This window comes from Fusarium venenatum, assembly GCF_020744135.1.
Source record: "Fusarium venenatum strain MPI-CAGE-CH-0201 chromosome Unknown EDB82scaffold_3, whole genome shotgun sequence".
Lineage (NCBI taxonomy): Eukaryota > Fungi > Ascomycota > Sordariomycetes > Hypocreales > Nectriaceae > Fusarium > Fusarium venenatum.
In genome coordinates this window covers 1-20,279 of record NW_027072131.1, presented here as the reverse complement: position 1 = coordinate 20,279, position 20,279 = coordinate 1, and the positions used below count along the sequence as shown (strand labels likewise).

The 20,279-nt window shown below is 43.3% G+C and overlaps 6 protein-coding genes across 6 annotated transcripts; 3 read left to right on the top strand and 3 right to left on the bottom strand.

Annotated features, from left to right (window-relative positions):
- Positions 1-2,554: 2,554 nt before the first annotated feature.
- Positions 2,555-3,016, top strand: EDB82DRAFT_537630 (uncharacterized protein; the record flags this gene model as incomplete). The annotated part of the gene is made up of 1 exon (XM_065609301.1): positions 2,555-3,016. The coding sequence occupies one exon, from the start codon at positions 2,555-2,557 to the stop codon at positions 3,014-3,016; it is 462 nt and encodes a 153-aa protein (XP_065463679.1).
- A 3,032-nt stretch (positions 3,017-6,048) lies between these two features.
- On the bottom strand, positions 6,049-7,528 carry EDB82DRAFT_446875 (uncharacterized protein). The gene is made up of 4 exons (XM_065607804.1): positions 6,784-7,528; positions 6,499-6,724; positions 6,379-6,437; positions 6,049-6,316 (listed from the first exon to the last, which is right to left on the bottom strand). Exons 1-4 carry the CDS (start codon positions 7,294-7,296, stop codon positions 6,206-6,208), a joined length of 909 nt encoding a protein of 302 aa, XP_065463678.1. The 5' UTR covers positions 7,297-7,528; the 3' UTR covers positions 6,049-6,205.
- A 193-nt stretch (positions 7,529-7,721) lies between these two features.
- EDB82DRAFT_502501 (uncharacterized protein) lies at positions 7,722-9,504 on the top strand. Its single transcript, XM_065608681.1, has one exon. The coding sequence runs from the start codon at positions 7,813-7,815 to the stop codon at positions 9,025-9,027; it is 1,215 nt and encodes a 404-aa protein (XP_065463677.1). The 5' UTR covers positions 7,722-7,812; the 3' UTR covers positions 9,028-9,504.
- A 1,391-nt stretch (positions 9,505-10,895) lies between these two features.
- EDB82DRAFT_502500 (uncharacterized protein) lies at positions 10,896-11,259 on the bottom strand (the record flags this gene model as incomplete). Its single annotated transcript, XM_065608680.1, has 1 exon — positions 10,896-11,259. A coding segment is annotated over exon 1 (185 nt), but the record flags the coding sequence as incomplete, so codon positions are not given.
- A 3,205-nt stretch (positions 11,260-14,464) lies between these two features.
- Positions 14,465-15,853, bottom strand: EDB82DRAFT_546236 (uncharacterized protein; the record flags this gene model as incomplete). The annotated part of the gene is made up of 1 exon (XM_065609458.1): positions 14,465-15,853. The coding sequence occupies one exon, from the start codon at positions 15,851-15,853 to the stop codon at positions 14,465-14,467; it is 1,389 nt and encodes a 462-aa protein (XP_065463675.1).
- A 2,218-nt stretch (positions 15,854-18,071) lies between these two features.
- On the top strand, positions 18,072-19,268 carry EDB82DRAFT_431694 (uncharacterized protein; the record flags this gene model as incomplete). The annotated part of the gene is made up of 1 exon (XM_065607702.1): positions 18,072-19,268. A coding segment is annotated over one exon (1,197 nt), but the record flags the coding sequence as incomplete, so codon positions are not given.
- Between the last annotated feature and the right edge of the window lie 1,011 nt (positions 19,269-20,279).

Here is a 20,279-nt window from a genome sequence, read left to right as displayed (position 1 = left end):
GTTAAAATGTGAAAGTTGTGCTATCATTAGAAAAGCCCGTCTTTCATTTATTTTACCTCAAATTAAACTATTAGCCATTTACTTAGAAATTTAAAAATACAGATAAGACTATACAGACAGTCAAGTGACTCAATAAAGGCAGATTAGTACCAAAATGAATTTTATAGGGTAGTAAAAACGAGGTACATTGCAATAAATAGACTCTATTTTTATATTTCATTAGTAATACATTACATTGCCTAAAATAGCTAGCACTAGCTTAATAATGCATCTATTAGTATGTTTCTAAGTATAGAATCTTTATAAGTAACCTATTACACCTATACTATTTTAAAATAAAAGTATCTTAATTACTGAATATTACTTATCTCACTTATTGAGACTGTTCAGGAGAGTTATACAATAAGATTAGTAATAAAGGTTCGATTTATTAGTATAAAAAAACAGGATAGCGCTATATAATATTAATATGTTCTATAAGCAAATTGTATATAAGACTATTAAAAGTGCTAGACAGTAAGGGAGGAAATTACTGTAATAAACCATTAGGGCAAACTATTATTAAATACAGTTAACTTAATAATAAGAAATAAAGTATTAAATTCTAAAAGAGATTTATCCCTTAAAAATAAAGAGATTAAAAAAGATAGTACCTTTACCTATAAGCATTTTACTATTTCCATTTAAAAAGTTAATAATTCTATAATTAATACTATTAAAGTAGATCTATAATATAAGGAGGAAATAGTTAATACCCCCCCTACTAAAGAAGATAAATGTCAAAGACAGCCCCAAAGCCCACAAATCCCTATTAGGGAGTCAGCCGATCTGGCTACTAACAATGCTAACACTGATGTAGAACATGCTACACAGAAGTTTGTTGAGCAGTTCCTCACTGGTATGCATGGCTGTAGCGCCCAGAGCCATCGAGAATCCCTTGTTGCGCACATCAAAGCTGAGGGACCAAAAAATCACTATAGATTTGATAGATTAGTTGCCCGTAATATACCCCATACACTTGACAAAGAGTACATTCTCGCCGCTGAAACTGGCGACGAGCTTAGTCCGGGTCAATGACAGGTGTTGTTTACCGATTCCACAACCCAAGGCTCTAATAACAAACCCAAGCAGTCTTGCCTTCACGTCGAACAGGCCCTCCGACTCCACCTGACAGTTATTGTTTGCGTCGATAGCCTAAGCATATATATTAAGGTTCCTGGAATGCGGGGTTAATAAATGAATCGTCAGTTAACCGTATCACAAAACGTCCACTTTTATCGAAGTGAATAAATCCAAAGAGATGTAGTAGACAACCATTGATCGATCAGCATGTCACGGCCAGGGTCCCTGGATGCATTCAGGGTCTTACCGCTGCGCTAAAATGGCAAAAGACTAGGATGTAAGGTCCCTGACCTTACACTGCATTCTCATATATATAACTATAGCGCCCTCAGATCAGGATCGGTTCAGGCTTTAGGCTTCAGGCTGTAACACAGCAGGCACGTATTAAATGAAAACCCCAGCCCTAGAAATGAAGTAAGCAATATTGCTTACTACAGGCTTCTCATTACAGCCCCCTCATTAAATGGCCAATCTCCCTTGCATAGCACGGGACAAGATTCTCCCTCTCTTTTGAAACACTTGTTAGGCGTCAATTGGGTGCATCGGTGACAACATGAACTTCCTAAGCACAGAAGAACCCAACCTCTCTCAACCCCGCGGGGAATACGGCGATAATGTCTCTTCTTCAGCTCTCAATGAACATGATAACACCAATGTATTCCAGCGCTCCAGCGTCTTCGGGATATTCCTAACCTTGGCCCTATGTCTCCTTTCCTAACCCCTCGGAAGTCTAATATATTGCCAATACTGCAAATACGAGAGGTGGAGTATCCTTATCCTCGGCTTTTCGCGGCTAAATCCTTTCGCTTATTTCCTCGAAACTACCGCAGTATTCTCCACGATGGCTCGTATTATATGGCGTCTTTTCCATTCTGATTCGCCAGCCGGCTGGTGCCTGCCCAGTTGGCATACGTGGGTAGCGATAATCCGGAGGATAGCATCGGCTCTTCTACTCCTATGGGCCCAGAGGAGGGCAAAGGACGGGGAATAGATACTTCCTAAGATGATTTTGGCGCGCTATCTTAAGGTCTATGACCCCCCTGTGAGCCATAAAGTCTACTTGGATAAAAATCCTAAAGCGTAACCTTTGAATCTCGGATATGTTCTAGTGTCTAGCGTTATAGCGCACAGCGAGATCCTCGTATATATAATATCCGCTGCATCTATAATGATTGCTATTATCATAATTATAGCCTCTTTACTCCCATAGGGCATTCTTATTCCAGCATGGTTTATAATCAGCAGGTAGCTAGCTGTCCAGGCACTTATCGCTCTCATCTATGGTCTGGAACTTGAAGAAGATGATATTAAGGAAATCGCCAGTTTAGCCAGGGGAATTGAAAATATTTTATTTAGCTCGCACACCTCCGACTCATTGTTTTACCCAGAGTTCAATCTAGTCAAGGTTTTATTAGTCGTTTACTTGGGTATCATGCGAGTCTTCTTTTCAGAGGGGTGGCCTCCTGTGCATTGGTATGCTGCGTTCGCTATTGAGGTGGTGTCGCTGTTCATGCACACTGCTCTCGGCATGTTCGTGGTCGTCATATGTTTTACTCCTATTCTTCTCCTGTCGTCAATAATCGTATTCTTCCCCTTCGTTTTCATGCCCAGTTTCAGAGAAACTCTCGCCCTGTTTCCATTGAAATTGTGCTGGCTTTGCTGGGATTGTTTTGCTCTTTACTTTCTTATTCTGACACCGAGGATGGCATCGCCTCTTGCGCGAAACCAGTTTGCCGGTCGTGAAGAACAAGAAATAGGGGCAGAGCTTTGGCTAACGCAGCCGATCGACGTCGTTCTAAATATCCTCATTACCGTAGCTACACTTGCTCTGGGTTTGGATACATACAACCCTGCCCAGACCCTGAAACCACAGTGGCTGGACTGGCTAGGTTAGATAGTTGTGAAATAGAACAATTCCAGTAGCTAATAACTACATCAATTCTACTAGAGTTAATTTTATCGACCCACTTCAAACCTAGGTATTATTTACAGGCGATTCATTAATAATCGGCCACTAAAATGGATAATTTCACTTAAATTTTAGTAATACATCGTCAGATGCTGAGCCGAGCAGCTGATTGGGTGGAAATAGCCCTAAAAGTTATGCCCTATTATCCATTGTAATTGTAGGTTAGTCAACCCGTGTCACAGCTCAAGACCAGACCTGCCTACCCTGTACCCAAAAGTGGATCAGATCACGTGGCAATAACGTATCGCCACGATTTTAGTACACCAACTAGATAGATCCTAAATGTAGCTCCTTGAGCTACGTCTTGTCAATGGAGCCTGGCCTGCCTGCAGTGCCTATCCGTAGCAATAGAGAGTATCCTGCCCGACGCGTTCCCTGTCTATCTATATCCCCAAGCCCGACCCGTGACACTATATATTGAGATAGCTATCGCTCTAGTTATAATAGATAATATTTATAGCAAACTACCGAAGTGTTTTGATAATAATAATGCCTATATATTTAGAAGTATTGGAAATCACAATATTGTTATTATATATCTGCCTTACGACTAATATGGAAATAATAATACCCCATATGTGCTAACTAACTTAACCTATACCTTCCCGTCAATTCGCCGAGGGTTAGTAGTTGGTATTGGCTGCGGAACGCCTGGTAAGGCAGTGCTGAAGAAAGCCTGTAATTATTTGAGTAAATTGTTGAGCCTGATTCAGGGCGACACGCACAGAAAGGAAGGTTGCTAGGAGAAACAGCATTGTCAGGGTACGATGGATTTTGTCACTGTGTTATCTTGGTTGGCGGTGTTATCAAATGCCTACATTTAGTCAGTTTATCTGAGCGAAATACCAGTCGAGTACTATAACCCCGCTGGTTCTGTACTAAATTAACTTCATTCTCGAGTCTTCTCTGGTTAGAGTCGGACTGCAGCTTGAGATTCTTTGCTACCTGGATTTGGAATTCCATATATTCCCTCGTCTGCTCCTGGTAAGTATTGTCGTAAGCGCCGGGCAGCTTATCGCTGAGTTCTGTTTAATACCGTAGCATTTCTTGAAGCGTCTTAACCTTCGCCGACAGGATGTTATAACCCTAGCGGTTACGTCACGTGTATACCATAAATTTCATGCAACTTGACCCACTTAATCGTAAACTCGCTTCCCGAGTTCACTAGACTAATTACAAGTAGATTACGCTTACACGGGATTACTATACTCTAAGAGCACCTATAATCCAGGATTACTATAATCCCCAGATCTAAGTAATCCCCTAAGGATCCCTTAGGTATATATATATTTACTTAGTATTAATTAATACCCTTAGCTTAATAAGTATTAATAAAATATTTTTACTTAAATATACTTAACCTACTCTCTTTACTATTAAGAAATATAATACTTTATAATTGCTTAATATTATATGCCTTATAACTCTGCTAATATAAACTTAGAATAGACTAGTTTATCCCTTAGAAAACCTAACTATTATAACTTACTTAATATATATTATTATTAGCTAAGGGGTTACTTAGCAGAGACTATATTCTTAAATATTTTAAGCTATTTAATATAGTTAATAGAGATAAGAATACTTATTATAATAATTATAATATTTAATTACACCTAGTAAAGATAATAAATATAGCTATAGAAGCTTAATTAAAAAACTCTATTAAAGTTAGAGTTATAATAAAAAAAGTTATATATATATAAGAGAGTTTAATATAAAGTTAAATAAAACTAAGTAAAAGCTTTCTTATATAATAGTTAATAGAATAAAGTTATATAACCCTCTTTATATTTATATATTAAAACTATAGTAGTTTTAATAGTACTTTTAATAGGAGATAAATAATAATATAAATATAGAAAAAAGTAAGTTAATATTATAAAATAAGGAAATAACTATAACTTATACTTTTTAAATTAATACTATAATAATAACTATAGAAATAATTATAGCTATAATTAAAATAACTCTTAAAACTAATAATAATAGTAAAATAATACCTTATATAAGATATAACTTAGGCCTATAGCCCTTAAGGCTATAATTAAGTAACCTAGGAAAAGATTTATTTAAATATAAATACTATAACTATAACTAGTTTAAGTATATATTATAACACTGCTATAAACTATAAAAGCTATAAAATCTTAACTAAGGTAAATAAACCCTTAAAGTAATTAATTAATAAGAACCCTAAATAGCCTATGAAATATAAAGCTATGCGTCTTATTATTAATTTAATTAACCCTGGTTTAAATGAAGTCTACCCCTAGTATAAATAAAGTCTACCCCCTGCGAAATTCCAGCCTACTCCCTGTTAGGTGGGTCTAGAAATTAAATTCTACCCTGGGTTGTTTGGCATAAAACAAATGAATTCTACGTAGAATTAATTTTAGTATGGTGCACTAGGTTAATCGCCTTAGACAGGTTATCCCGACCGTGGAGAATATTCGAGATGTGTTTTATCTTCTCTACCAGCTCCTGTCGACGGTCCGGCTGTATATCGCCATGTCGTGTTCTCAGATGCGTAGCAACCTCATCGGCTATAGAGGCGAACTCACAAGCCTGGCACACCAGAAGGCGGTATATAGAGAGAACAATGTAGGGATGAATTGCACTGCATGGTTCAGATTGCAAGCCCGCAGCCGTTATATTAATCGTCATAGTGACTGTGGCTTGATAGTAAGATTTGAATGACGATTGTATTTCAATCAATAACGAGACCATCTAGTTGCATGATTTACCTTCCTTATAGCACTTTTCGCGAAAGGACGCGTCGCGCTTTAGATAAACCCCTGTTCTGATTAGCACTACTATTCCTATATGTGGAATAATGTTAAATCAACTCTACACCCTGGCAATAATTAACCCTACTAGGTTTAAAATAGGTCAATAAAATCAACTCTACTAGAGTTAATTTTGGACTGTAGTACTAGGGGATAAAGGGTTAAGGCGAGAGTTTCTATTCTTATACAACCTGACTTCTATAGTATAGTTCTTATATATACTATCAATGGCTATTCTAGCTTGTCTATGACCAGGGTTTACTAAGAAGTCTATGTCTAAATATAAGCCCCTCTTATAGGTTCCAGCATAATATATACTTTACATCTAGGCACCACGTACAGTCATCTTGAGATAGTAGGGATCCTCGTTAATGCGCTTGCGAAGTGGTCCCTCCGATAGCTCATTAACATCCCAAGATGCCCAAGTAAACCGGCCCTATTAATCTTAATGAGTTAAAAGTCCTTAATAGCGAGTATGAACGTATGGTGGAGACTTACATGAAGGAATGCGGCGTTCGGGGTTGCGAGCCAAACTGCGAAATTACCCGGAAGAGCGACTGTTTGATCAATCATTGTTAGCTTTATGGGGCGTTGAAGACATCATTTGAAAATACTGACTGTTATCAAATCCAACATCTTCTTTGAAGCCCATCTTCACCCACTCCTCCTGCCAGAGAAGGCCAGGGTGCATGGAAGCGATCTGCATCTCCTCGACGGGTGTATCCTTCGCAACCATCTGGAAGAGCATAGTGCCGCACGATTTTTGGAAAGCGTATGCTGCATGCTTCGTAGTGGCAGGCTGCATGTAACTGTGCGTAATGGAACTGGAGACGTTGACGACGAACTAAAGCGGAAGGTTAGCGCTGTTAAGGACACTTTCGATCATTCAATGGGCTTTCTTACTCTTCGCGTTCCAGTATTCTGTGCATGGAACTTCTCCAACAGATACATGGGTGCATGGACGTTGGTATTCAGTTGCGACCACGTAACCTTGGTGTCTATCTCCAACAAAGGCTTCAACTCAGGGAAAGCGGCGGCATTCGACACGAACACATCGACGGAAATCCCCTCGGAAGCCAGCTGCGTCCAGAATGCATCGACAGCGGAGAAGTCGCCAATGTCAAGCTGGCGGTGAATGATCTTTGTGTGCTTTCCAGCAGTTTTTGCCTCTTGCTCGAGGCGACGGGCGCCCTCTTGGAGGACCTCGGGACGTCGCCCCAGGATGATGACTGTCTCAGCTGAGGCACGTACGAAAGAGCGCCCAATGGCATTGCCGATTGTAGTACCGCCGCCGGTAATCAAAATGGTCTTGCCAGCTTGGCTGAGATTGGGGTTTTCAGGGGAGATAGCATCATATGGCTCTCTGTGCACCGTTTTGGTGACATCAGTTGCTCTAGCAATGTTGATAATATCCATGGTATTCAAAAGACCAAGTCGAACGTTTTATAAGAGTTTTTGTATTTCAAGCCAGTGGGAGGAAGAGTAGTGTTGATTTCCAGATGCAATTTCTGTTGAGAGGGACGGATAGGCATATGGATCCCATATTTATACAAAATCACCAGTGTCTTCCCTGAGGACTTAGGCCATGAGCTGATTACAAAACTCCCGACGGTGCACGCCCTTGCGCGGTAGACAAGTGCATTTCACTTCATTAAAAACATTATGATGTAATATGTATATTACTAAAACCCCGTTTACGGTTAGCACCCGCAAAACACTACCAAGCATTGTTGCATCAAATTGTTACGGTAAGTGGGTGCTAACTGGATGCGGTTAGGGTCCGCTGGCGGACACCGCAGCTTGCGGATTCCCCGTGCCGCGTCGTACTCCGTACTCTGTACTATTGATAAATCCTGTCCAAAGCACTTCCTCTTCCTGGTCGTTCCAGTCCCTGATTTCCCAATAGCTGAGCCGATTTGGCGGTCACACCACATGCAGGCTTGCGCTGCATGCGTCAAAGCGAAGCGGAAATGCTCGCGCCAGAGCCCCGCCTGTCTTCGCTGTCGTTCCCGAGGTTTGGACTGTCAGTACCCGACGAAAAGGCTTAGCCGCTGGGTCCTTATGCCCGATGCACCCCCAGAAACCTCATCAGAGGATTATTCGCCTCCAAGATTAAATGCTGAAACGGCTCTGCGCGGCTTGGATCCACTCCTTTTGTTGAATGAAGAAATGACTCATGCGCAGCTCTCAAGTTGGTTCACTTCTATTCACACTTGGGACACCGTCTACTCAGAGAGACTCAAGACGGATGCCTTCTCCTCCTTTAACTTGGACGGTTATGTTAGGAAAGTCCGTGGCTGGCTGGCTGAGTGGGTGCAGACCGGAAGCAATCCCTTTATCCACCGTCAGCTGTACAGCTTGAGGTTCCCGAGAAGCATCCAAGATGCGTACATGTGCCTTTCATGCTTCCTGAACAAGACTCCGGCCAATGAGCAGCTGGTTATGCGCCTGGTAGAAGAGCGATCTCAGGCATTGCTAAATGAGCACGGCTTTGACGCCGCTGGGTCACTTGTTCTCCGAGGTCAGGGCAACGGCCTTGACTTAATGGACCATATCGCGCGCGTTCAAGCTCTGTTTATCTACCAGTTCATTGGCCTGTTTGAAGATAAAGTCAGCTCATGTCCAGTCGCTCAAAGTCGGAACGACGTCCTGCTGGCTTGGACTAAGGAGATGGTTTCAGCAGCAGCAACCACAGTTCCATCCGGAGTGCGAGACATACTTGCATCTTCCGAACCCGGAAAGTACTACGGCAAAGAATTCATTCAACTGCTCTGGCACTCTTGGATCGTTTCTGAGACTGTTCGCCGAACGTGGAATGTCATGGCTACTATGCTCGGGCTGTTCGGCTTTGTCAAGGGTGGAAGGACGGCCCCATGCCCAGGCGGCATGATGTTCACCACCCAAATTGGAGTGTGGGAAGCGAAAAGTGCTACCGAATGGCTGGAGATTTGTTCGTCCCGATCAGTAGGGTTGATGCAAGTTGCCGAGGCTTGCGAGCTTATATACTCTGCAGAGTGCAAACAAATCAACGAGTTTACAATAACAACACTAGAACTTACATATGGGCGGGAAAGAGTGCAGCAAAGCATGAAATACTGCAAGGCCAGAGGAGTAGGTAATGCAGGGTTGGCCGAGAAAAGAGGATAAAAAGGTTACAAAGCGCGACAATCCTGGCGTAGATTGTCTGGAATAGCAGTACTCCCCAGCACCTAGAACCGGATAGGAAAGTCTCTCGTGATGTTCTCGCACACGATCTGGACCTCGTGGATAGCGGAAGGCTGCAGCAACGTGAATTGGCGGTTTCACGTCGTCGACATTGTTAAGCACATTATCTGCGTGTACGGCTGTTGGAAGATTGTGTAAAGCCTTTGCTAAGTTGGTTCCGAAATGTTGCTCTATTGGATCCATTTCTTCTATTTGTTGAGACAAGTAGTAAAGCTCACAAGACAATGCTTTGAGGTTCTGTTATTGGAAAGCTGAATTGCTTCTCATTTATCGATCTTTTTATTAAATGGTCTATTAATTTTATGCATACTACCTACTTATCGCCGTAGCTTTTACTGGTACCTGGCTTATGATGATTGCATTGTCCCTAATCATGGGTCAATTGAGCTTGCGGCGGGGAGATTGCAGCGCCCCCGGCCACGTGACCAGACTTCATATAGCTTTTTATCTAGCCACGGCGGATGAATGAATCTTACCTTGTATAGACACTACGGTGATACGGTCGCGGTTACTGATTTGGTTTCCTAATTCGTTCTGTCTCTGCACCGAAGTTTGCTGCCGGTAATGACACAGTGAATTGTCTCCAGGGAAGCGTTACTATCTGTTATTATCACGAGATCGAAACGTCACGAAAAGAAATCAAGTGATGCTCGTCCGATTTCTCAAGTTAAACTGATATAGAATGCAACTAATTAAAGATGAAACAAAGGCATGCCAACCTTTCGGTGTGACTGAGTCCACTCAAGGATCAGATTGACTAGTGACAGAATCTGATCAGACGTGTGATCTGCGTGCAAATTGATCCTGGCTTGCTCTTTGTCCTTGCACTGGGAAGTGAATAACGAGAACGCGAAACTTTGCATTGCTAAGAAGCTTTCCTAGAGTTGCTTCTCTGCCGTGAGGGGCAAAAATGGGAGTAATGGGTGACTTGGGAGTATCGGATGCAGGCTTCATTGGAATGGTAATGATGCCGAGGTGCTGGCAGCTTGGCCATAATACATGCTTGTTGACAACATTATAGAACAACTTTATGTTGGATTGTACGAAATCTCTTCTCTATCGTAACCAGATTAGCAGATATACGTGATGTTAACGGCCTTGCAATATACTCTTTCGCCTTCGATACTCGCTAAAATGTTATACCCAGCCTTGACTGCCGCCAGCGTCGTGAAGGTCGGCGTAGTGGAGAAAATAAGTCCATGGACGCAACTGAGCAGGACTTGCTTGCAATCTCTGTTTGACAAAACAACAGCTATGACTCTGAATAAGTATTTGACAGTGAATCACAGTTGTAACTGGAATTGGAGCTTACTACCAGAAGCCCCATGTGCTTTACCAAAGGTATGGACTCGAATAGAGAAGTCTTTCTTCAGACCCAAATGAGACACAAGGCCTGACCCCTGGGGGCCTGCCAATCCCGTTGAATGTGCCTCGTCGATCACAAATACAGTATTTCTATGGGGAAACTGCTCTTTCACCTCCCTGTCAATTGCCTCAATAGGCGCCACATCGCCGCCCTTACTGTAAAAAGACTCCAGTGCAACAAACGCAAGAGTGAGACCCGTTCTAACGCCTTTATACTTATGCTTGATGTCCTGCAAAAGTTGGCGTAGATTTGCCAGATCGTTGTGGTTAAAAGGATGGGCAGTTGCACGGCTCCTATACATTCCTTCTCGGATGCTGGCATGGACAAGGCTGTCATACAGCACAACATCATGCGGCTGGGGAATTGTTGAAAAGACAGCCCACATTTGCTTCGTAGGCAGTGTTGAAAAACAAGGCATTGTCTGCTTTACGGAACTCAGCAATATGTTCTTCCGGTTGGGAAAGGTATTCGGTTGAGCCTTCCCCTCAGCGGGATGCTCGTCTCCCGAGGATAAAGTTAGGATGCTTTCTAAGCTCCTTGAGAAATTTTCTCCCCAATAGACTAGAAGAGGATGGTGACAGGGTGTCATTTGAGCCAAAGTCAACCATTTCGGTCAGACTGCCTGGGGCTGGTGGCTTAAGCTGCCAGCCTCTCCTTCGCCGATTCTCAAGGATTAGTTTCAGGTTATGCTGGAGTGCATCTGGCTTCGGCATGATGGATTTGCTTCTATCGGTTTCAAGGAGGAAGTAAAGATGCAAATCATGAACTATTTCCAAGGCAGCGACGCTGGGCAGCTTGGGTGGAGCAATGCATATTAAGGCAGCCATAAAAGCGCTAAACACTTGATGTTAGTCTTTTGAGGCTAGCTTCGATAGTTTACCTCGTTCCGAGCATAACAGACCTTCTTACTGCAACATCTAGCGGTGAAGTGCCGATGAGTGACCTGTTTGATCACCCTCACGGCCAAAAGGTGGCAAACACAAGGCTTGCCAAGTCGACTAGAGGTAAAAGAAGTCCAGGCTCGCGATCAATTCAATTCCATTAATTTTGTTTTCGCGTGGCGTGGCGTTGAAAGCTTACTCAGCATTTGGCCAGTGGAGTTGAACCACTGCATCTCCAGATTGAATTGATGGCGTTGAATTGAATATGTTGAATATCACACGCGCGTCGAGTCCCCCAATGCTCACTTCCAGCGTCTAGGTCAGCCTCCTCTGCCTCCCATATAACGCTATTTCCAACCTCTTCTGACACATCAATCAAGCTATCAGCCGCGTCGACTAGGCCATTCCGCACCCATGACCTCAGTGTCTGTGCCATTCCTATCGACTCCGCAGCGGTGGTATCATTTGCTCAGCAACACTAAACAAACGCTCGCACTCTGCCGACATAGACGGTATTGATAGTAGGTCAAGGGCCATTCGCAACAATCGAGGGTAGTCTCTCCGCCTTTCCCAACAATATTGGATGGGATCTGTCACAAGATTGTCGTTCCTAGAGTCGGCACTCGACAGCCAGTGATCATACTCGTCTTAGCCCCTACTCCGTGGACTTTCCCAAGAACACCTGCCTGCCAGAGACGAAGTCCTGTGAGCTCAGTTCCCTTCGAGTGCACTCATTGCCTTCAAACGCTTGAATGGGGGTTCTTCATCCGAATTCGAAAGAGTCGGTAGTGGTTTGTACTCTTCCTCCCACAATGTTTCTTGGGCGTGTCTTTTTCTGCTTTCCCTTCCAAAGAGCAGGTGGCTTCCTCCTCTCGGACTCGTCGACAAGCCTGTGCTCCCTGATCAGATGTTTCTCGATATTATGTGTGCCAACCTCAGTGAAGTCTGTCACCTTGGACCTGACCCTCCGGGGATAATGCTTGCAAACCCATTTCCTTCTCGTGGGAGAATCGCGGGCTTGAATGTCAAAGCCGTGCTGCCAAACCCACGAAGTTTGCCTGCCAACGCGTTCCGAAATCGAGAAACCTGGAAACTTGTGCCATAGGAAGGCTTTCTATTCGAATGGCGAAGCATCCGAGTTATTAGGTGAAGTACTAGATGCGCTGCAGTCGGGACTCTGGCACTTGACAGGTACGTTGGCATCATTTGAAGATTAGGAAAGGAATGGAATGCAGGCAATGATCTTCCTGCAAGGGTCATAGAGCGCGACGACAGCTGAGACGCGTTCATAAACCCCTAATGCTAGGTGCAGTTGGCACGTGCATCGAAAACACGGGGCAAAAGTACTAGCAGGGGTCCTAGTACTACAGTCCCAAATCAACTCTGCCAGAGTTGATTTTATTGACCCACGTTAAACCTAGCAGAGTTGATTATTACCGGGGTGCAGAGTTGATTTAATATTAGTGCCGCTTAGAATAGGAGTTTAGCCAGAGCGTAATATGTCTTTTCGCGTAAAGTGCTATAGGGGATAAATTATACTACTAGATAGTCTTATTATTTTTTAAAATATAATTATTATTTATATCTTATAGATAATAATTAAATTATTCTAATAATTATTATAAGAGCTTTAAACTGATAATATAACAGTTAGGTTTCTAAGGGATAAACTAGTCCATTTTAAGTTTATATTAGTAGAGTTATAAGGCATATAATACTAAGCAGGTATAAAGTATTATATTTCTTAATAGTAAATAGAGTAGGTTAAATATATTTAGGTAAAGATATTCTATTAATAGCTAGTAAGTTAGGTTCTATCTAAGGCTAAATAAGTATATATGCCTAAGGGATCCTTAGGGGATTACTTAGATTCAGGGATTATAGTAATCCTAGATTATAGGTACTCCTGGAGTATAGTAATCCTATATAAGCGTAATCCACGTATGATTAATCTGGTAAACTCTATAAGTAAGTTTATAGATAAATAGGGCATATTGCATGAAATTTATAGGGTATATGTAATATAACCACTAGGGTTATAACATTAAGCCTCTCCTATACTTATTAAACCTTCTAGATCTAGATGCCTTATCCCTAGTTTTATATATTAAAATTAATTATAGTAGAATTAATTTATTTAACCCTATATTACACGGGATAGACTTAGTTTCTAACCGGGGGTAGAATTGAATTTCTTTAAGTCACTAGCCAGGAGGTAGCCTTGACTTTTACAAGGGGGTAGGCTTAAATTCCTAACTGGGCCTCCGTTATAAGTCAAGGGTGTAGCAATACTATAATGCAGTATATAAAGTTTTACATGAGGTTTATTATTATTACTGCAAATATAAACTATACCTGAAATCTAAGTCCCTCTAGAACCGATTTTTATATTATAACGCTTAATTATATAACAGAGCCTGGTTCTTTTAATCCTATCTATCCCTTTATCTATCCCACTAATTATCATATTCCCATATGCTAGACATGCCAGTATGCATATTTAGCTAGCGGAATTGCCATGTATCTTGCTAAAAAGAATGTTAGAACGGACCTAGGGCCTTGGCGTTAATAGGTTAAAGCGATTAAAGTGATCCTGGGCATGCTACGAAGCCAAGTTAAGCTGTCTCGGCTATGGTATCCTTCACTAAGAACCGAGCCTATTCCTTGCCTTACCCTACCGAAGCTCGATATACTGAAGTGCCGATTATGCAACTTTAACGTCCGCCAGCTAGCGGCTTCAGAACCAATAACGATAATAAACAAACTTAGCCCTGACCATAAGGATTAGAACTATCTTTGCTGGAGCGGTTTCTGTATCGAGCAAGTACTTGGAATTCTCGGACTCGCTGGACAAGAAAGTTCGCCTTCGGTAGTCTGGGGCTAGGGCTGGAGATAATGATTGCATTTGAGAATGATATCTAGCGATAAGTCACAGTACTACACAATAACTATTACAAGGCAGTACATACAAAACAGAGACACAGAATGCAGCACATGGCGACACAAGTTTGTGCCCTAGCGAGCAATGGGGATCAGGTGGTTGGTAACCAATCTAACAGGACTTTATTCTAAACCACTCTTTGCCCTGCCTCTGCCCGTTGTTCTTCGCGTTTCAGAGGTAACCGGCGAACATGGCCCTGAAGAAGTTATTAAGGAACAGATTATTGGGCTCGAGCTGCTGGCATATCTGAAGAAACTGCCGGATGCTGTCCGGGTCGTGGGCCTGGGCAAAATGGTTGATTGCCCCGTCGCGCGTCTTGTTGATATGAGGGATGCCGCCATGAGTTATAGCAATCTTAATGAAGGCAAGACGAAACTCCTTCCAAATGGGATCCTTAGGATCGGGAAACAAAGGGTCAATGGCCATCATGTTCGCACTCTGGGATCGCGATAGCAGCGATGCCTGGTCCTGCTCGATAAAGTAGATCAGTGCAGGCAACGGCAAGATGAAGCCGTGCTGCTGAAAGCGGCGGCTCAGCTGTAAGAACGCCTGAACCATCTCACACCATTGCGCCTCCGGAAACACCCAGTCATAGAAGTCAAAGTTTGGATTGTCCTCGGCGTAGATGACGGCACGATTGCACGGGTCAATGATATAGCGACTGTGGGGGATGATCTTTAGCGGCAAGTCAACCATCGCGTTATTAATCAGTTCGGCCATGGCAATCGAGGGGCAAAGCGTTTTTATGGCCTTTACCAGAGGCAAAAATATATCCCTAAACAGAATAATGTTCTTGCTCTTAATCGGATTAAGCCAAGCCGTTGGCGAATCTGGCCTTGGTATCGTCGGATCCAAGAACTTGCGGCACTGCCAGACCAGCTTGCCGGTGGTCGGAAACAGCATCCCGAAAACTTGGTCGCTAGGTCCTTTTAGAGCCTGCAGCTCTATTGCAAAATTGTCTATGAATGTGTCGATCTGTGAAACCTGGAAACTGGCGTGAAGTGGCTGGGTCTTGAACACATGCACAGTTACCTCACAAACGACGCCTAGCATGCCAAAGTGGGATCGAATGGCGGGTAGGTATTCCGCGTTCCGTGACTCAGATATTTCCATTATCTCACCAGTGGGTGTAACCAACTTCAAGCCGAGTACGAATGACGAGAACTGCGCAGAGCGTCTGATAGTAGTATCGTTGGCGTGGGTGCCGCTGATGGCGCCAACCTGGAAGTTGCCATATTCCAGGACCACAGGAGGCTGGGAGCCGAACTCTTTCAAGTGGGCATACAGCTGCCACAGAGTCACACCTCCTTCTACGGTAACAGTCAGCCCTTCCCTATCGATGGAGAGGACGTGAGCCATGTTCTTCATCGAGATGACGATGCCGGAACCTACTACGAATTCAGTGGTCGAATGCATAGCACCGATGACGGTCACTTGCTGGTTCTGTTCATGGGCTCTTCTGACGATGGCCTGAACGTCCTGAACCTGCGTCGGCCTTTCGAAGTGGTCATCGGCTACTTTAAACCGAATCTCGTCATTCCAGTTGGTGAGAAGGGGCATATTTGCAGCTTGCTTTAACTGGTATTCTATCTTAATTTAATTACACGGAATAGGACGGGGAATGAACGATTTTATAAGGCTTGAAATGGAGGGATAGGGTAGATACTTGCGTCGATGACAGAGACAAGTACGAAAGTCCTTTACAATAGACTAAACTATGGAACTGGGACTTCAATATTGGTCAACCTATTGGCTGCCGGTGCCAGGTATACACTAAAACAATAACAGAGTTTTCTGAGTTGTGCCTGTTCCTTCAACAAGAAAAGTCATACGTGACCGTAACGTGCAATCGCTGGCTAACATCAATACCAACAAAGGAGTGGAATTTAGTGTCTGGGTTTCTATATCTTCAGCAGAAGGCTAAGTCTGGCATCACATGTCACTGGCCAGCAACACCTTCTGACGGCTTTCATGGTAGACTGCAACTTGGTGGGTTCAAGGTCATCGAAGCTACCCACAGCAGCCAGAAGGCTTATTTTAAACAAGGCTATTATCATACAGAGCGTTAGACATGATGCTACTGTTGTGTAATATGACTGTGTTTGTTTTCGCTGTTGAGTTACTGTAACCCACCCTTGAAGCATTAAGAAGAGAAACAGAGTAATGCTAGATAAGGTATTAAAAGTTTATGTCTACCTAAATATTGCGCTACAATAGTGGCTATAGACCTTCGGTAGCTAACTTTACTAGGAATTTTCGTGGCATCCAGTCACCGAAAATAATATAGCTATTCCGCGATATGCAGTATAGGCTTAGGTTTTATTATAGGCAAATATCTTTATTATAGCTACCTATTAATTAAGTAAACTATAATCTAACTCTAAAACTCTAATTAATATATATTAAAGGTAAATGCGGTATATTAATATACCTTATATATTCTATTATTTAAACTATATAGTATAATTAGAACTTTTTACTCTTAAACTATTATAAGTGCTATTATATATTAGCAATATCTATTAATAGCGTAGTATACCTACTAATCAGATAAACAGAATCTGCGCTAAATTCTAAGAATATAACCAGTGGTTTAAGTTTATAATTTAAAGGCAGTATAATTAAAGTTAGAGCGTCTAATATACTCCTTGCAGATAGTTAAAACCATAGGCAAGTCATAAAATAAGAAGGCTCTTTGTGGTTATGTAGCATGAAGTGAGGGCAAGGCATATCACCGTTCAGAGTGACGCTTTCCTGACTTATGGTAAACCTTAATATTTCTGGTCAAAAGATGACATATGAATAAAAACAATAGTCTCGGCTGGGCCGCAAATCTGCACTTTGAGCATATTGCCACGGAATGGCTACTGTGGGTAACAAGCCCTCCGGGCCAGGGATAGTATTGGCAGATCTAGCATTCGAAATGCCATCGGACTATAGAATACTGAGTAGAGCCGTAGGCTGCGTTTTCTATGTTCCTACTACAGACAGGGCATTTAGCATAGTACTCTTTCTCTCCTTGATCTTAGCTTCACATGATCGTTTTAATAGTATTATATGCCTTCTCAAGTTTAAGGTTTAGCTCCTTATGCACTTCCATCTTTCTGGCTTGCTCCCTACTTGAGACACATGGTTGCATATTGCATTCAACTGGAGGTCAGCTTAGGAAGGATTCACATAATCGGGAAGTTCTATATTCGTTAGTATACTGCTGGACGTTACAGTCGTTTATTTCGAGACGGTCCTATCAGCTTTGAATATTGATAAAGTTATGGAAAGTTCCACTTCAACGATGATTTAACGGTTTTAGTTTAAGGCCATATGGCGTGTTATAAGGCAACTCCTAGCTCTATAAGTAGCTTTAAGGGAGTAGCAGCAACTTGGGCTCTCTTTTTCACTTATTTCATGTTTCTATAAGAATTCTTACACATATTGGGCACATATCGCTCATATTTGGCGGTGAGATTGAAGTGCAGTCATTGTATCTTACCATTTCATAATGTCGGACACATTGGCCGAGCCTAAACCACTCATCCTCCTTGGGGATGGCAGCTGGTGTGGCCACGAGGCGGACACTAAGTCGAACATCTACCTACTGGCCGAGATTATGGGAATTGATATGAAAAGAAACACAGACATAGACGTGCACGTGGTGGACGACAAGGCGTGGTATATCCATGGTGTTGGTCTTGGCAGTACGTTCATTGAGTATGTCCACAATAATCATTCGAAGATTGGCTATATATCAACAAACATTAACCGCTAAAAATATTATAGTTATGTTTTCAACGGAATAATAGCGCAAGACATTGCCATGCAATGCATAGCAGCCTATAAATTCATTGTTCATTATTACAGCTACCCCGATTACCAGATCTGGATGTTTGGCCTTTCTAGGGGCGCATTTATGGTACGGTCGGTTGCTGGTATAATAAACAATTGCGGAATCATCAAGCGTATAGTGAACCCCGACGGCACTGTCAACGACGTCAAGACCGATCTATTGTGCCACCTAGTCTATAGAATTTACCGTTCCGACGATCCCATTAACCACCCGCGTTCACCCCAATCCGTACAGTTCCGTCGAAGGGCCAGCTGGCCACTGATAGGCGACGAAGAGCCCGAAGCCCCAAAGCTGCTACCGCCCGTGAAATTCTTGGGCCTTATCGACACTGTAGGCAGCCTAGGGATTCCGGACTTCGTTGGTGGCGTGGGGCTGGACTGGCCTCAATTCCATGACCAAAAGGTCTCAAGTGTAGTCGAGCTCGTGTACCACGCAGTATTGTTGCACGACGATCTGTACATCTTCCCTCCCTGTCTCGCCAAACGGAACCCACACCCCGGGAAGCCAAAAGACTTCGGCATCACCCAGTGTTGGTTCCCCGGCGTACATTATGACCTGGGGCGTCAGCGCTTCCGGTTCTTGCGCATATTCGGTGGTGGGCGGTTGGAACGCCTCTTGGCGGGGTGGAACTGGGCGAGCAAGGTGATTCAGCCAAACGAGGTAGTTTCGGACCTCATGCTGAAGTGGATACTCGAGGCTGTGAAGGCAAACGACCCAGGCGGGCAGGTTATCTCGACTGCAAAAGTTAGCCAGGAGATCAAGACCGCGAATCAGAAAATGGTCTCCCAAAACCGGCAGCTTGGCGATGGAGATGTGTACCACAATATTGTCGCATATGCCCCGTTTGGCACCGCGATTGTGGGGTTGTTAACTACATTGTATGGGACAAGATGGGAGACGAATCAGATCTACCAGCTTTTCTTTGCGCTGCGGGATTGTCTTGTAGCTGACCCGGATTCGCGGGTCTATAACTACACGGCGGTCGACGGATCCATCCCGAACTCCAAAGAGCAGACCATTCACGAGTTGGCAGGAATAAACAGATCAAGATATTCGTCGCAAACCTACCAGGCTTGGAGACTAGCCTCTCAGCTCGCGGAACCTGACCCTCCACCTCCTGTTCCGCCCTAAAGGACAGTCGAAGAAGTCCTCAAAACTGAAAATAAAGATGCGTTGGCAAAGTTTCTGCAGTCGAATGGTGCCACTGATGCACAGTATTCTTGGGTGGTAGGGCTTTGCGAATTTGGATATAATTGGACAGAGATTGCGGAGGTCATTTTGGAGGACAATACGGATACTCCATGGATCTACTTCACACCTAAGGCTCTTCAGACAATGGAAGCTCGACTCGACTTTCACATACCTGCCTGCGCTCATGAACAAGGGAACCAGAAAGCTGCTCCCAAAAACTCGGTGGTAGCCCTGGACTTGGGGCGCATTCCAACAGTTATCGAAGAGCTATGCGGTCTCGCTGGCATTGCCCCGACTTCCCGGGACCTCAGCGACTGGGAAGGTACTATGGCTTTCGAAAATAACAACTCCATCGCACTGGTATCATACAAGTGTAGTAAGAGCGATGATTCAAGCTCAGATAAATTTCTGCTGTACAATCTCGACGCCGTTTTGCAATCGTTGTGGTCCACATTCGGATATGCACAAGAGTACTGCATATGCTGCGACTCATTTACCATTCTTCGGCGTCCAAGTCCCTCAAGGCTGGTGTCCGACACTAAAGACACCTCGTTGCCCAGAGTTGCGTTATATCGGATTACATTTGATTTAGTTAAGGAGTTACGTTACGTTCTTTAACAGTTGAAATTAAACGGCGACCTGACAAGGTTACGAAACGCTGCGAGAAGCATTATTAGTATACTATTTAACAGCGACTTCGGTGAGAACGAATATACACAGTACACTGAGAACGCTTCTGCCACCATCTACGCCTCCGCCCTAGCAGTACAAACCTTATGCATCGGTTTCTTATTGTACATTAACAGTCACTCGGAGCCTTTAGGGTTAGGGTTAGGGTTAGGGTTAGGGTTAGGGTTAGGGTTAGGGTTAGGGTTAGGGTTAGGGTTAGGGTTAGGGTTAGGGTTAGGGTTAGGGTTAGGGTTAGGGTTAGGGTTAGGGTTAGGGTTAGGG